Consider the following 18155-nt stretch of genomic DNA (forward strand, 5'->3'; position numbering starts at 1 on the left):
AACAAAGAGCCTACTGGTTTAAAGGATCAATTTAAAATACTGGAAAAAATGAAAAAACAAGAAACAGCCAAGTGGTGGGAAGCTCGTTCTTTAAAAAGATATTTGAATGTTGGTAGAATTTCAAGGGGGCTTCGTATCATGTTAGCCCCCAGCTATGAGACACCCAACCCCTTGATGATGGCAGAATGGGGAGAATGTAATCTGGACTCTTCCAGACGTTTAGTCCAGATTCTTGTGAAATATGCGGAAATAGATGGGGCAGCTTTGCAAACAAAAATAGACGCCCATGAAGCATATATTCAGCAACAAGGATATGACCCCCAACAACAAGCCAAGCTGAGGGAAGAAATGAACAGTAGGCTAGGGAAAGAGGAAGAAAAAATAAAGGCACGAAAAATATGGAAGTTCAAAAGAGACCGTGATGACTATGTGAATGGCCAAATTTTTACTTTTTCACGTCGCTATGATTCCCTTAGAGCAGCAACTGCTAACAAAAGACATGCAGACAAAGGGTCCCAGAGAGAACAAGCGGAACTTTCCTCACCCTCTAGCTCAGCACTGGAGAGTGAATCTGAAAATGAAGGTGTACGAAATGTTTCGGGAATCAAGCTGATGGTGGGGGAAGAGTTGGATGTTTTAAAGCAAGGAAGAAGGGAGACATTGAGGCCAAGACCACAAAGCACAATGGGACAACAAAATGCCAAAGAAGACGGGCGAGAAGTCGGGCAAATAAGCAACGGCGAGCCAAGGAAGCGAGGACGAGGTCGAGGGCGCCCGCGGAGATACTAGAGACAGAGGTCAGTGACTATCAAGCCCAGGAAGCAAAATCAATTATTAATTTAGGGCAAATTGAACTCACAAAATGCAGAGAATCAATTATTGAGCCTGGGTTTAAGCTACTGCCCTGAGTCAAATTTTCACTATACTCGTACTAGAGCAGATGTGTACCTATTTATTAGGAAATTGAAGCTCAAAAAATTACACATGCAAAAACCAGCTAGGGAATCTGAAAACAGGTTGGACAACATCACCAACCTCAGTGACCTCCAAGTTTCTGACGCAGCATTGTACAATGATATGTACCAATTGGCATTAGGTGACAATGTGGAATCAGGCGAATCAATCCCAGCATTTAATCAGAAGAAACCTGACACTCCCTTCAAACCCAAATCTAAATTCATCCCTCTCTCTTCCCATGATGGTTTGGATACATTCAATGACCATGTGACAGCCCAATTGAAAAAACTCATGTATACGGGCAATACAGCAAGGAAAAGGAAATATTCCAATCAACAAAGAAAATTTAAACAGCTGATTTCCAAATTACAGAACGCAGATTTAATAATTCGCAATTCGGACAAAGGAGGGAACATTGTGCTTTGGCCCACAGCAGACTACCTTAAAGAGGCCTACAGGCAACTGGATGATGTAGGGTGTTACAGTAAGAGCACGCCTTTCAAATACAAAAATGCACAAGAGACCTTATTTAAAAACCTACTGGCATGGAAAGGCTTGGGCCTCCTGAGATGGGAAGAATTTAAATTCATAAAAAAAGAATATCCACTAGCACCTTACATGTACTTTATCCCTAAAGTCCATAAGAATCTGACTGTTCCCCCAGGCCGACTAATTATTGCAGCCTGTGATGGTCCCTTTGAGAATCTTTCCCAATATATCGACTACTTTCTGCAGGACCACATGAAAAAGTTAGACTCGTACATCCAGGATACAGGAGACTTCCTCAAAAAGATTGACAATTTTAATTGGAAAGAGGATTATTTGTTAGTCACCTTAGATGTATGTTCTTTGTATACCTGCATCAAACATCAAGATGGCCTTAGAGCGGTCGAATTCTATCTGAGTACAAGAAAAATGGAATATGCTGATCACACCAGAATGTTATTGAACATGCTATCCTTTTGCTTAGAGAACAACTTTTTTTTATTTAATGGTTGTTTTTATCAACAGTTGCGAGGAGTAGCGATGGGCGCCAGCTTCTCCCCCAGCTATGCCTGTTTGTTCATGGGCTGGTGGGAGGAGCTGGTGGTCAGGCGAAAATATCAGCATGTTTATACTCAGAATGTGATTTTATGGTTCCGCTATATTGACGTCCTGTTTATTATTTGGCAAGGATCCAAAGAAAGTGTGTTTAAATTTGTTGAGGATATTAACTGCAATGATCTTAACCTTTCTTTTACATCCAATGTTAGTGATGAAATAGTGACATTTTTAGATGTACAGGTTTTAGTGAATAACAACATTTTAACTACTACCCTTTTTAGAAAACCTACGGCAGGCAACACACTACTCCATGCTACTAGTTCGCATCCCCCGCATCTAATTAGAAGTATACCCTATGGGGAGATGCTCCGCATCCGGCGTATATGTAGCAATCCTGAGGATATGGAAACAAAGCAAAAAGAATGCATGATAAGGTTTCTAGCTAGAGGGTATAGTTATGAAGTAGTGGAGGCTGCCATGAAGAAGTCCCAGCTAAAACCGAGAGAGGAAATTTTGGAATACAGAAACAAAGAGGCCCCAAACACTAATAATGAGCCGGTACGCCTCATTCTCACATATTCAAAACAGGAAAAAGAATTGAGGAATATTATGAGAAAACATTGGCATTTTATACGGGAAGATCCAGTGATAGGGCGCCTCATGCCCCCTAATCCCTCTATTACTTTTTGCAAAGCCAAAAGCATAGGTAATATGCTCACTGATAATAGTCTATATACTTCTAAAAAACAAACGTGGTTACCTACAAGAAATGGTTTCTTTAAATGCTCGACCTGCAAGGCCTGCCAGTTTGGTACAAACACCAAGACTTATTGCACGGTATTCCCAGATACGCAAAGGGAAATTAAGCAACACCTGACGTGCAAAATGGACTATTGTGTATATGTCCTGGAATGTGACTGCTCTCTGAAGTGTATAGGCAGTACCAAGCTGGCAGTGCATAAACGTATTCTGCAGCACATTAGAGCCATTAACAACAAGGATCAGAATTACCCCGTAGCCAGGCACTTTGAAAAGGCACATAACAGTAACCCCAAATGTCTTAGGTATTTTGCCATTGAATCAGTACCGTCGAAGAAAAGAGGTGGCAACAGGGAGGCAATACTCCGCCGACTGGAAACTCAATATATTTTGGAGTTTGACTCCAAATGGCCAGGGGGCCTGAATGCCACAGAGGACCTCTACACCTTTCTTTGATTTACGGTGCTTGATAGGTAACCAGTTTTATCTGTCATAATTACCCTTTTATCGCAAAGTAATACAGGTATAGTTTATTCTGGGACTTTTTACTGTTATTTTTAATGATTGGTTTTAAGGATGCTGTAGGGTAGTAATTTTTATATACCTAGTGTATTTTTATTGATCATTTTAAATATGTCACAAGTCTTTTACATCTGCTCTTTTTCCTGTGTTTCATTGCCTATTTATCTCTGATGAATTTGACTTGAACTTGCTTAGATTGTGGTATCGCATCATTCTCTTTTTTGTACACCACCATATTTGAACTGCTTGTACCATTTATCATTTGTCTCAAGCAATGATTGCCTTTTTTGCACCAGTAGCACCAGTCACTTTAGGTCCATTAAGTACTGTCGCATTAATGCACTTTAATAGACTATGTATTTTGAACGTAGAGTTGGACTACTGCTGTAGTATGATTGCCTTTTTTGCACCAAGTAGCACCAGTCACTTTATGTCCATTTAGTACTGTGGCATTAATGCACTTTATTAGATTATTTATTTGAACTTAGAGTTGGACTGCTGTGGGAGCATGACATTTATTTATATGACGTTTTTTATTATAGCATGGTGAGCACTTTAACAATTTAAAATAACATGACATACGACATACTGCCAATTGACACCTAGGAAAGAGATGTATGCGAAACAAATACTTTTTTTTTGTATAACTACTGGCATTTGGACTTTGAATCTCTAGTTACAATGTAACACATTCTATGCATTTGCTAAAATGGTTTTGGACCAGCGCAGTGTATTTACATTGAATTTTTTGTCAATCAGTATGTCATTTATGTCTTTTGTAAATTTATGAGCACTTGCACTTTAAAAATGGGTCTGCCCAAGCGCGTGGTCAGGTGATCAAGGCCACTTGGACGGCCGAAACGCGTCTTGACATCGATGGGGAAATAAATAAATAAAACTGTTTGGCACTTCAAGAGGTCTGCGCCCGTGATTCCTTTAAAGGAGTTATATTGCGAGTTGTTTTGATATATATATATATATATATATATATATTGATTCATGAATTTATTCGTATTTTTTTTATTTATTTTTAAAAGTTGTAACTTTTTATTTAACTAAGTGGGAGAGATGAAACAGAAAAGGGGGGGTTTATTCTTGTGTGTGAGAAAATGGCGCCTATTGAGTGTGCTGTTGTAATTCTCCTGTTCCTTTAATTCGAGAATTGCCCAGCCAACACGTGTTTCGTCATTAGGGATGTCCCCTTCGACTTCTTCAGCGCTGAAAAAATGTATGATGGAACATAATATATCATGGAATCTTGACATTTTTCAATTAAATATGATATGTAGACCACATACCATACACCATGTAGTGGAAACCCTAATTTAAGTAAGTGCACTCATATTCGCATTCCACCTGGAATAAATGTGGTGCGATAAATACAATCCTAAGTACCTGTCACAAGGTTATGGTGGTACCTATTGATAATCCATGGGTAGCATTTTTCTAACCTCCAATACATCGGGTGACAATGATTATTGCTAAATACAGTCAACATTGCTACATAACCACTGTAGGACTGAAACATTGTACATTTGGAGAGAAAACAGCGAAAGTTTAAATGGGGTCTCAAATACGCCCCAGTACAAAATGGCTGAAAGTGAGGATTGTTTACCCTCACCATGTGTGATTCATGCATAAACCTTGGTAAACATGCAACAATGTGGTGGGAAGAGCCCTACCTTTCAGGCAAGCGCAGTCAATATCAAACTCCTAAGAGAAGGATTAAATTGGACCTTGTGTAAGTATCTGACAACAAATTAAATGCTCCAAAATTTAGTGAGTAGGTGAGAAAGAATTTCTCACCTCTCCGCCGGTTGTACTTCCGTCCCGGCTGGTAGTTAAAATCTGTTGTTAACCGACTTCCACGAAATCTCTTAAATTTTTATCAAGAGTGGTTCCTGTGTGAGTTAAGAGTTGAACGAGACTATTTCTGAAGTGCTATTGCAAAGTGACAATAACTTTCTGATATGTCCACAGCTTCAAATCCATGCCCCCGAGTCTCACCTTCTTGTTCTAGGTAAGATCAGAAAGGCCTGTAATGTCAATCCAAAATCTGACTTTTATCCTGTCTTCAGAAATGGCACTCCATATATGAGTACCTAGAGTTGCCCACACAAACTATGTGTAAGTTGAAAGTAGTTCTTGAGTGTCAATATAGTACCCCCGTACTTCCATACTTCTAACTTCTTAATAAAGTGAGAGAGATAGTGCCTTGTAAATAAAAGAATGCTGGAACTCTTTTGGTTCCCACTGTACACCCCAGGCCTGTGACGTAAGTGTTGGAGAGATGAATCGAAGGCAGGTTATTGGTGAGTACCTGGGCTTTCAGGATGCTATATTTATGAGTTATCGCCTTCATGTAGTCATCATTTCTATGTTCCGTGGACAGAGTATAGCGGACCTAGTTGAGGTTTCTGCACTGCCTCAAATATTTGAGGATCTATTTCATGTTGACAACAAACTTTTGTTGCAAAGTCTCAAATGTAGGTTGAGCTTCACATTTTGATGTTAAAATTCCATCACAATCCTCTCCTATCTCCCTCAACATTTCCTTTGACTTATGGCAAAATAAATCCCTCAAGGCCTTATTTTTCAGTTTTACAAATACCTGAGTATCTTTCTTCCTGCTTCCTATCCCTAACCTAAGCCTACCGCTTCTAACTGTTTGATGATCAAAGTGAAACCCACCCCGTAGGATCAGCGCTGTATTATCCCTTTCAGACAGTATAGTGATTGCCTCTCTGTTTGACCCTCTCACTTCAAAGGATGCAATGGCTCTTTGCCACTATGATGTATAATTGTAAACTCAAAAGGCACAGAGTTCTTTGCGTGTGCGGACCTGGCATAGATGTCACCCTTCTCACCTAAAGATGTTCCCCTATGCAGAAGAGAACCACTTATTGCCAGTTTTTTTTACCTGCATAGGTATCTTATCAATGATATTCTTTCCACACCTCCTCACACCTTTCCAGGACTCGAGGGAAATGTGAAGGAAAGTAATTAATGCTTAACTGTTGGGGGCAATCCAGTCATCAGAAGTCAACAATTATATATGTCAGCCTTTTAAAAGTGATACCTCTTACTGGTAGAATAAAAAATTCAATGTAAACTCAAAATGTTTATTTTTGCCAGTCGCCTAGCAGTAGTGAGTTTCTAGTTCTCGCGAAGCCAAAGTTAAAAGGAAGCATGATTGTAAGCACTGCACAAGTTATCAACTACAGCAGGGGCACGATTTCTGAAGAACAGTCACAACTGCTGTACTTAATAACAGATTTAACATTCAAATTGGCAGGAAGGTATACCTTCCAACACAAGAACAATCCTTAGAGGCATATTTATCTGTGTGCTGTAGAATGTAGCACACATGGAAAAAGGAAGTAACTTTACGCCTCTCTGGGGTAGGGGAACCATTTTGTCACAAATCCAGGTTTACTGCCTTTAGTAAATCTGGGTTTGTGGCACAATACTTGTGTGGATGCATGGGAACAGTCATGCTTCACCCATGTAATGCCTGCAAAATGCAAAGCCACTGAAGGTGACACAAATCGGCCCTTGCGTGACTTTGTAAATCTCGAATAGCATTTCGCGTCGTGGCAAAAAAGTGACAAAACCACGACGCAAAATGTTAGTAAATCTGGGTCAAGGTATAAAACTTGTACACCATCCAACCTGTTATCCGAACTCCGGGAAAACAACATGTGCTGATAAGCTGTTTGGCAGTTCCTAATTGTCTAGAGGTAAAAAGTACCAATAATGCAGGTCCATAAAAAGAAAAAAAAGCTGGGTGCAATTACTTCAAAAGTAAAATGTCATACATTGTATGTGAAAAACAGCAAAATATTGTTATTTAGGGCAATGGTCACTAAACTGGTCTAAAGCTCGACCATCAGAAGCAATATCATGCTAAACTACAAACTGATTAAGTCTTGCTGTTGATTTGTTTGATTATTTTCTGTTAGTTGGAGAAAAAAAGGTTGTGTAGGCAAAGGAAATCACTATTTTCAGAGTGTGTTCAGTATTATCCTAAATGTTGAATCATCATGAAATTTGATAGACATGCTTATAGAGGATCAAACAGTGCCTGTAGCTCGTTTTGTTAGTCAATGTAGGTAAATGGTATAGAATTAAAACATAAATTTGCATTCAATGCTTCTTAAAAAAGTCCCAAAATGATCTTTAGAAGCATTCATCTATTTATTTATACAACACATCATATTTACTCATGTCGCGATTGTCTTGATATAAGCGGTAAAAACGTCCTATTCCAGGTATTCCTGTTTTTAAGCTATACTTTATAGTGGTTTCATATAATTTGTATTTCTGCTGTTTCCTGATATTATGTCATTTCACTATTGTTTGTTCAGGCCCTGCCTGTGCAAAATGGACCAGCTGATGAAGGCCAGAATGCAGAAAACCTACAAAGAAAAGATGAAGTGATATCTCAGATGTGAATAGGAAATACCACCCCATTGTCCATAGAGTTTAGTTAATTTTACATTCTTTTAGAATAATAGTAAGTCCGAAGAAGACAACCACCCAGTTCAAATGCCTAAAGGCGATTCACCTGTCAATGTCTCCATTAAAAATAACTATTTTGATTTAATTCTGCTGCAATTCGGTATAACATCACATCATTTGCTATTCAGAAATAGATTATATCACTTGCTTTAGATATTATTTTCTTGTCATCACAGTTTTTGCACCCCGAGAGCTGATACATTTTTTTACATTTATGCATGTCCACTTTACTTGTCTGCATAGTTATGAAAGATGCCATTATGAAATCTGAGTAATTACCACAAGATTATAATTGTAACGATGTTTGTAATTTGTGATTTTAAAATACGAATGTGAGTACATGTCTAAAATATGTCAATATAGTGGTTTTTTTTAAGAAAGGTAACAAGAAAATGTGTTAAACAGTGTGTTTTTTCTGTCTAAGGCTGTACCAGCATGTTTGAATCCCATATATTACAATCCCTTACTCCTCACAGAAAATGGTGTTTGAATCAAAATGTTTAGCAGTATTTCATCTGTTTAATCACAGGGGGTTAACCTTTCCTTTATTCATTTTTTTAGAAGCTTAGTGCATTTGCTAAGTAAAAAGTGTAACTATTCTGTTAATGTTGCAACAAGGAAAGGTGTACATTTTTGAAAACTATTGTTTCGTCCACCTTCTGAAATCATAGGAGAAGGGAGTTGAGTCCATTGAGATGGTGACATAGTTATCGGGGAGACCTGCACAAGCAGATGGGAAGGTGGCACACTTAGTGTGCAAGAAGGATTCCCCACCATCTTCACCCAGGACTGTGGACCAGTGGTGGAGAGAGTGCTCACAGACACAGCATCCATGGAGGCCATCTGCAACCGCCAGGCTGTTCTGTAAATGATCCAGGATTAGAGCCTTTGATTTCCTTTCTTACACCTACCATTCTAGGACAATGCTATCCTGCCGAAGACGGTGTTCAACCTTGTTCTTGTGAAGTTGTCTCTTGTCCACTCATATATAAGGGAGCTTGGAGCTGAGAAGGATGTGTTGCAATGTTTGGATTCCCCTATTTTTGATGCATTTGTCCCCCAAGGTAGATACTTGTTGTAACTGATTTTTGTTTCTTTTTCCTCAGCTGCTTTTGCCTGTTGAATTCTTCAACCACAGAGATTATTCTAGACTCTTACTCTGCTCTGTCTCAGGGTAGGTGTCTTGCTTCAAAATCTTCTATTAACAACTATTCATATGGCAGACGATGTTTTTCTGTCCTTGTGATTTTTTTCCTTGCAATGGTACCCCCTAAAAGAGCACATGACAATGTTCACAAATATGTCAAGTGCAGAGTAGCACTGTGGCTAGTGGGAGGAGTCATCCTTTCTTCAAACAATCACAGAGAAAACAAGAGAGAGATTCAGTGCATCCAGTCCTTGAAAACTACAACAAATTATGAATGTAGCAAAATATTATGTCCACAGTGTTAAAAATATACTCACTCAACTCCATTCTCCTATGTGACTTTTCACTTTTCTATCACCTTCTGACTTTTATCAAGCATATGCTGGATTTTTTTTTCTCTCTTTTAGGATATGTTCCTGAAAATGCCTTGGATTCCCAGTGAGGCCTTCTCTCAGGGCCGGACTGGAGAACCAAAGTAGCCCTGGCAAAAATGCTCAAATCAGCGTCTCTTCCTTCATCTCCTCATACAATCTCTCTCTTTCAATCCATCCATCCATTTTCTCTCTCATCTCCTTCTCTGATGGCTTTCCGTCTACCTTTCCACCTTTGTTTCTTTCCTTCTCTCTCTTGAAGCCTCCCCATACCTTCTGAAATTAACCTGAGGATGCTGGGGAAAATGACAGGTGCACCAGGAGCAGTCACACCTGCCATAAAAAGCAGACACCTGGGGCTCCAGCACACCCAGGAAATGCTCAGTGGAATAAAAGGCCTGTCCAGGCTTGCCTTTTCTCCAAGGATTCCCTGATCTGCCAAGGCTATTTCTAAAATATTCTCTTCATGACGTGTCATTTGTCAACAGTCACTTTCCTTTTTATGGACTCTTAAGGTTAATTGTTCCTTTGAGTTGGAAATGGACTAGTCAATAATGTTCTTTCTGTATCGCATAGATTGGGAGTATAAATGTTAACAGAGTTAATGGTCAGAGTTGTTCCTAAATTCCCACTCTCCAGAGGCTCTGATCATGGATTTTCTTCACTGCCATTCCCAGGGACTCCTTCATTATGTATTTGGCATAATATAAATTACTGGTGGACAACATTTCTGATATCTTCCTCTTGCCAAATGTTCTGGGCTCTATAATATAATCCAATGAGGGACCTTTAAACAAGGGATCCAAGGGAGTTTGGTGAAGGTTGTTTTTTTTCTTGAGCCTCTCCCTTTCTCTCCTGGTTCTTGATATCTCAACTTCTTGGCACTTCAATGATGTGGGCCTTCAGAAAATTGTCAGTGGGATGTCGCAAGATGTGACAGTAACCATGGTGAGGAGAAAAGTCAAATGAACCCGTCTCCTTCCACTAAAGAAAAAAACCACTAACTCCATAGCAGCTTCCTTGGACTTTCCTCTTCTATTGACATTTATAAATAAAAAATAACTTGCAAGTGATACCTCAGCTGTGAAGTGCATGCAGAATTTAGTGACTTACCAATGGCATCTTTAACATCCAAGCTGAGAAACCATGAGGACTAGACTGCTTTGCAGGGACAATGTTTCTGTTACATGGCAACACACCACATGGTACCCAGCCTCAACTTGCACCAGGATAACTATGTATCATCCAGTACTATTAATACCATTTGTCTGCCCTCACTTCTTTAAAGTTCATCCTTGCTGACATCCTCTGGATCTGTGCCTCATTCTTGAGGAAGCTAGGTAGGATTGTTTATCTCTTTGTCGGCATCTCCAGTGTGCAGCTAGCTGAGGTCCCTTTCCCTGCGGGTAAATGTGTGCAGCAGGGCACACACCAGCCACTTGCACTACAGTAGAGAGTGAAACCAAAAGTCAAGTAAAAGAAATCCACACAGTTCATTGATGGGGTTTACTTTTCATCACTTTTGATGGCCTCTATTTTGATGAATGTCCCAGTACTTATTTGAAGTAATGATCGGTATGACAGGAGAACTGTGGGTGAACTCTGGCCTCTCCTCCATATGTTAATGCTGGTGACTTAATTCATGCACAACATTTATTATACACTCTTTAAACGCCGTTGCATCCTCTATATCATATACTTCATTGGCATGAAGCTGGCTTCACACAACATTGCCGATGTAGATATAAGGAGGCTACATTTGATAGGTTTACAGGTATGATAAGTTTCTAATATCTGGCTCATTTACTGGACACTAATTTCCTCATGCATGAGGTCTATAGCAAACTGTATCCTTTGGACACCTCAAAGCCCTCTTTGTGGATAATTTAGCCTACTTTGTTAGTAAGAGTATGTACATTGTCCAACACGAATGAATACTGCACAAATGGGAGAGTGGTATCATCATATGCTGATCAGATTTGTGGATCAATTCACCCCTCCAGCATGATTGCATTATAAAAGACCATGTACATCTCCCACCTGGTCTAATGTAGAGATTAAACTGATACAGACAGAGGTGATGAGCATAGGGAGGATGTGGGGGAAGGACCCTAAAGAATGCACCAATTGTCAGCTAACATTCAATTTGAAAGCAATAATTATAAAAAGACGTTATCATGAAAAAACAAAAACATCTTTTCACCTTAGAAATTTTTTGAGGGAGTAAATAAGGCTAAAGTAATGCAGACTTTGAAAGCTTTCAACATTACCACTGCCTCTCCCTCCTGACCAACCTGGAACTATTGTACGTAGGAACAGAGACTTTCAAAATACAGAATTGCTCTGTTTGAGATCATTTGGATACAAAAGAGTGGCTGAAAGCTTGTTCTATGTCATTGGATCTTGCCATTGCTCCTTTCATCTTTTGTGAGTTCTCCCTTGATGAGACCATCTGAGACGATCACTGTTATAAAGACTATCAATCTCTCTTTTTGTCTGGGAGGTCTCTGCCCAGCGAAAATTGTCCAAGCAGAACGTATTGAGCTGTTTCCTTATATCAGAGAAATTATCAACACCTCTTTTAGAAAAGTATTGTTCCCTATACACTCAAGCAAGCCTATGTGAGACTCCTCCTTAGGAAACACAGTTTGCATGCCACTAACCCCAAAAAACTGCTCAGTTTCAAAAGTCCTGTGGCTTCTGAAACTGATGTAGAAAGCTGCTTTACCACAATTTCAGGAACTTGTGAAAGCAGTTGGATTTCTTGGGTTAGCTCAATCTAGATTTGCCCAAATAGAGGAACAGAGACAGCTCTCATCAATGTGGAGTCCACTGTCCTGACAACTGTAGGCTCTGGCGACAATTCACTTCTGCTGCTGGATCTATCTGCAGGATTTAATGTTATTGCCCACATATTTTGTCAAAACTACAACAGGATGTGCTGGGTATTTCTCATCTGTTGTTAAGTTGGTTAAAGTGTTCTCAGGTATCGAGTTTCTCAGGTAGATATTGATCAGGAACAAGCATAAGATGTTTTAGTAGAATTTGGGGGGAAAAGTGAAGAGAAAAATAAGTGCGTCACAGCGTGAAGAAATAACGGCTGACGAAGCGCTACCTCAGCAATGTTCGAAATGCTCCCACAAGTGACAATGACAATTGTGCAAGTCGATATTCACTTCAAAAAGACATGCGCAAGGTTTATCTACATTTAAGGGGCTGATTCCGATCCGGGTCGGAAAGCACTCCAACCGAGTCGGATCCAGAGTGTTTTCCGACCGAGCCGGACCCCTACAGTCCGACCGAGCGAGTACGATGCGCACGTATGCTGTCGGACTCGGTTCGGTCGGACTCCCATAGAAGTCAATGGGAGCCAGCCGTACGACGCGTACATGGGCTCCCATTGACTGAATGGGTACGTCTCGAACAAGTGCGCCCCCTACAGTGGGTACACGTTGGTGCCATCCGCACCGTACATGTCTGTGTTGGGGAGACCCATAGGTCTCCCCCTGTGTCTGAGTCGTAGGGCTGCGGGTGTTAGGGGGTCCAACGCGGACCCCTGAAGTCCGACTCCGGGAGCTTTTGTGAGCCAGACACTCCGGCTCACACAGGCTGTCCGACGCGTGCATCGTACTGGCTCGGTTGTAAATCGCATCCATTGCACGCCATTGTTAGCTTCTGACCGAGACATACGGAGCGGTTTGGACCCAGAAATGACTCGGTCGGTGAATTTCATGTAGCTCGCATCGTACTTGCTCGCTCGTACAGCTGTACGAGTCAGCTGAAAAACACGCGTACGGCTCGTAGTTTTTTATGGCCGGATCGCGTTCGGTGCCCTTCCGACCCGGATCGGAATTGGCACCTAAGTATTGCCATTCTTTCTCACAGATGAAATTCTTATCAGGGGCTTGTGTAGTGGTCTCCAGAATTAATTCTCATATATGATAAGTAAATAGTGGAAAATAGTGCATCAAGCTGTAAAGACACTGGTTACAGATCTCTTAGGACTTATCATCTCGCTAAATCTACATCTATAAAATATGGGTAGATATAAAGTAGATACAAAGATCACGGCTATTACAAACCCGGTAATCTCATGTTTTCCAAACCCTCTTTTCTCCCCCCAAGCCCCACCCTTTGTTCTCAGGCTTAGTTTCGCTATATGTTATTAATACATTACTAAAATGACTGTTATTCATAACGATATTTAAACCTTAGACATCACAACATACCATATTAATTCTACTAAGATGGTTGCCACTTTTGCCCAAATAATCTGTAGAGCACTCTAGCCTGTTATGTCAACCTATAAGGAGCTTCCTAAGAGATCCTTATCAGTTCCAGAATCTTGAGATGCTATTAACATTTCGTTAAGAAAGCATTAACACATCACTAAGATAGCCTCAATAGCTATGCATATGACATTAACACATCACTCAGATGGCCATATCAGCTATTCATAATGATATTAAAATTCTGATTAATTTGACATAATCTTTTTAAACACCATCAAGATGGCTGACATCTTTATTTAAACTACCTGCGGAGCACCTTAGCCCTTTATATCTACCAATCAGTACCCCCTTGAGGAATCCGAATATGCCATTAATACATCTCTAACATGGCAGCAATAGCTATTAACAACCACATCTAAATTTTAGGTATCTTGATTCACCATCGAAACACCACCAAGATGGTCGCCATGTTTATCCAAACAATCTGGATAGCACTACAGTCCTCTAAGTCAACCAATCAGGAACCCCCTACTGAACCTCTGCCTGACGTACGCGAGAATTTTTCAATACAAAAACCACTCCCACAACGCGTAAGCACCTTTCCCCCCGCCAATGTAGAGAACTCTTACAGACGCTGAGAGAAGCTCGGACGAGCCTCCGGACAGACGGTCACGGATGTCTGGTATACAAGCGTCTGTTTACCTGAATTGCTGAAGCAACAGCTTCCATTCCTGGAGAACGCGTATGCGACCCGGTCACGCCATGCATCTTTAAACCATGGGTAAGAGATATCTGCCATAGCCAACAGCACCTCAAAAGCATTTTTACTATCTAGGTAGAAAAAAGAAAGGGGATAGAACATATAACAACTGAGATTCTGTGTTAGCCACAAAAACGTATGAGGCACATATTATCATCTGCCAAAATACGTTTATCGAGTTACGCTAGCCAATGAATAAATGTTTACTTTAATCGTATTGGAGGCAGATACAAATTATGTAAAATCTAAACATTTAGTTGTTATTAAGCTCCATTAATTCAAATTGGCTTAGAACAATAGTATTGAACTGTCATAATCAATAGGCAATAATATATACTCTTTTTAGGGAATCAATATCAGGCCACTTCCAAGACAGAGATATCAGCATGTCCTATCCTTTGGGTAAGTTTTTTTACCAGCCATCCTTCAGTATACTAACTTTATCTTCGCTATGCGAAGAGAAATTAAAGCCAATTCTCCTTTTGCCTTCCATTTTCAATACCTTCAAAGATAAGTAAATTCAGAAGAATAAATCTTCGAGTTTTGATCTTAATACTGCGGTCTATGAGATGTTTCTGAGCAATTATGTTACTGTCTTTAACAAGGTAACCGCTCATTCTGAACCCATCAAACCTGATCACAGATACCAACTTAGTAGGCACACCCTGAAACTTTTGCTGTGCTATGATGATCACATGCAAGGTAGAGCACTATTTCCACACCATTTTCTAAATCTCAAATTCTCTTTCTTTTAATGTTCTAATCTACATAGAATTCCTATTTAAATCCTCTCTGAGTCTGAGTTAACTTTTTCCTGTGACAATAGAATCACCTGAAATCAACTATAGTTTTTAAGTTGTATGAATGTAAGTAGGACTGACACTATGTACCCTGATACTTTTAAACCTTTCTTTTCAGGTTTCATATCGAACATGGCTGCCTGATGATGGCGTAATAACGAAACACGTGTAGGATCCTATTCCTAGCCATGGCATATATGAATGCCCTTGCTCATCTTATGTATCTTGAGATGCCAAAAAGTGTGATAATGTTTTGAATAAACTACACTGTCTATATAGAGAAAAAAATCAAATAGAGCCCTATCTAACTCTTTTGACCTAACTGGTTTTTGATTATGTCTTATCTTCAATAATGTAAACATTGAAGAATCATGATTTTTGATGAAACCAGTGATATTAGACAGACAAATATGAATGCACAAGCATGTCTGGAATATATAGATTAGCAATTGTCTTGAAAAAAGTATATGATGGATATACATAGGAGAGTAGAATTCTGAATTTTTATAAAATAATTCTCACTTTTTTAGACAAAAAGCATATTAATAGATGATAAAACAATGAACGGAATTTTTTTTGGGGTGTTTGCATATTCTTAATTGTAAATTTGTGAGTCCACTTTTTTATTATGTTTCCTAAATGTTTTTTCAAATATATTATGTAGACCCTAATTTAGGAAACATGATTAGGGGTACCCCTTTTTGTGCAAACTGTCTCTCTGTTTGACCCTCTTACTTCGAAGGATCCATTGGCTCTTTACCACTATGATGTACAATTGCTAACTGAAAAGGCACCGCGTTCTTTGCGTGTGCGGACCTGGCATAAATGTCACCCTTCTCACCTAAAGATGTTTCCTAAGCAGAATGCAGCCACCAATTACCAGTTCTTTTACCTGCATAGGTATCTCATCAATGATATTCTTTTCTTCATCGATAATTGTGAGAAATAAAAGCAGCAAAGCTGCTTATGTCTTTAACCCTGGGAGATGTCTAGGTTTGGCGCTATTTACACCTCCTCACGCCTTTCCAGGACTCGAGGGAAATGTGAAGGAAAGTAATTAGGGGCATATTATCAAGAAACGGCGTTAAAATTATCGCCGCTTTAGCGGTAGAAAACTGCTGCTAAAGCGGCGATAATGGGCTTGATAATATGCCGCAGAGAATTCCCATAGAAGCCCATGTTCTGTTGTCAACATGGGCTTCTATTAGAATTCTCTGCGGCATATTATCAAGCCCATTATCGCCGCCCCTTAATGCTTAACTGTTGGGAGCAATCCAGGCACCAGAAGTCAGCAATTATGTATATCAACCTTTTCAAAGTGATACCTCTTACAGATAGAATAAAACATTCAATGTAAACTCACAATGTTTATTTTTGCCAGGCGCCTATCAGTAGTGACAGTGTGGTTTCTAGTTCTCCCTAAGCCAGAGTTAAAAAGAAGCATGATTGTAAGCACTGCACAAGTTATCAACTACAGCAGGGGCACGACTACTGAAGAACAGCCACAGCTGCCTTACTTAATAGCAGATTTGACATTCAAATGGGCAGAAAGGTAAACCTTCCTACACAAGAACAATGCTTGGAGGCACATTTACCTGTGTGCCGTAAAATGTAGTATACATGGAAAAAGGAAGTAAGGTTACGCCACTCTGGGGTAGGGGAACCATTTTGTCACAAACCCAGGTTTACTGCCTTTAGTAAATCTGGGTTTGTGGCGCAATACGTGAGTGGATGCATGGGAACAGTCATGCTTCACCCATGTAACGCCTGCCTAATGCAAAGCCGCTGACGGCGACACAAATCGGCCCTTGCATGACTTAGTAAATCTCGAATAGCATTTTGCTTCGTGGCAAAAAAGTGGCACAACCACAACGTAAAATGTTAGTAAATCTGGGCCAAAGTATATAGATTTTACACCATCCAACCTGTTATTCGAGCTCAGGGAAAACAACATGTGCTGATAAGGTGTTTGGCAGCTCCTTATTGCCTAGAGGTAAAAAGTACCATTAATGCAGGTCCATAAAAAGCAAAAAGGTTAGGTGCAATTACATCAAAAGTAAAATGTCATACATTGTACGTGAAAAACAGCAAAATATGGTGATTTATGGTAACGGTCACTACACTAGTCAAAGACTAGACCATCAGAAGCAACATCATGCTAAACTATAAACTGATGAAGGCTTGCTGTTGATTTGTCTGATTGTTTTCTGTAAGTTGGCGCAAAAAAAGGTTATGTAGACAAAGGAAATCACTATTTTCCGAGTGTGTTCGGTATTATCCTAAATGTTGAATCATCATGAAATTTGATAGACATGCTTATAGAGGATATATATGCTAATAGAGGAGCAAACATTGCCTGTAGCTCGTTTTTGTCAATGTAGGCAAATGGTAAAGAATTAAAACATAGATGTGCATTCAATGCTTCTTGAAAAAAGTCCCAAAATGTTCCTTGGAAGCATACATCTATTTATTTATATAACACATCATATTTAATCATGTAGCGATTATCTTGATATAAGCGGTAAAAACGTCTTACTTCAGGTATCTTATTCCTAAGCTTTACTTTATAGTGGTTTCATATCCTTTGTATTTCTGCTGTTACCTGATTTTCTGACATATCACCATTGTTTGTTCAGGCCCTGCCTGTGCGAAATGGACCAGCGGATGAACGCCAGAATGCAGGAAACCTACAAAGAAAAGATGAAGTGATATCTAAGATGAGAATGGGAAATACCACCCAGTTGTCCATAGCGTTTAGTTCATGTTGTATTCTTTTAGAATAATAGTAAATCCGAAGAAGACAACCAACGCAGTTCAAATGCCTAAAGGAGATTCACCTATCAATGTCTCCATTAAAAATAACTGTTTAAATTTAATTCTGCTGCAATTCGGTATAACATCACATCACTTGCTATTCAGAAATAGATTATATCACTTGCTTTAGATAGTATTTTCTTGCCATCACAGATTTTTCAACTCGAGAGCTGATACTTAGGTAAACAACGTTTACCCCGAAACTTTTTCCCCGCTTGGAATCACAAC

General features: G+C 39.6%; 1 protein-coding gene across 3 annotated transcripts in view; it reads left to right on the plus strand.

The window, feature by feature from the left end:
• LOC146796230 (uncharacterized) overlaps positions 1 to 17800 on the plus strand; it is a 137649-nt gene extending 119849 nt beyond the window's left edge. Inside the window, exon 3 of one of the 3 annotated variants that reach the window (XR_014969905.1) lies at positions 7650 to 7929. Coding sequence is in view for 2 of the 3 variants with exons in the window: in XM_085630183.1 (XP_085486309.1) it covers positions 17750 to 17781 (32 nt within the window). In the remaining variant the exon portion in view is untranslated. Of the gene's footprint in view, positions 1 to 7649; positions 7930 to 8909; positions 8980 to 17749 lie in introns of those variants that run through there. The other 2 variants (XM_085630183.1, XM_085630184.1) reach the window with 2 other exon arrangements.
• The last annotated feature ends 355 nt before the right edge of the window (positions 17801 to 18155 follow it).

Source organism: Triturus cristatus, chromosome 10 (genome assembly GCF_964204655.1).
Source record: "Triturus cristatus chromosome 10, aTriCri1.1, whole genome shotgun sequence".
Classification (NCBI taxonomy): domain Eukaryota; kingdom Metazoa; phylum Chordata; class Amphibia; order Caudata; family Salamandridae; genus Triturus; species Triturus cristatus.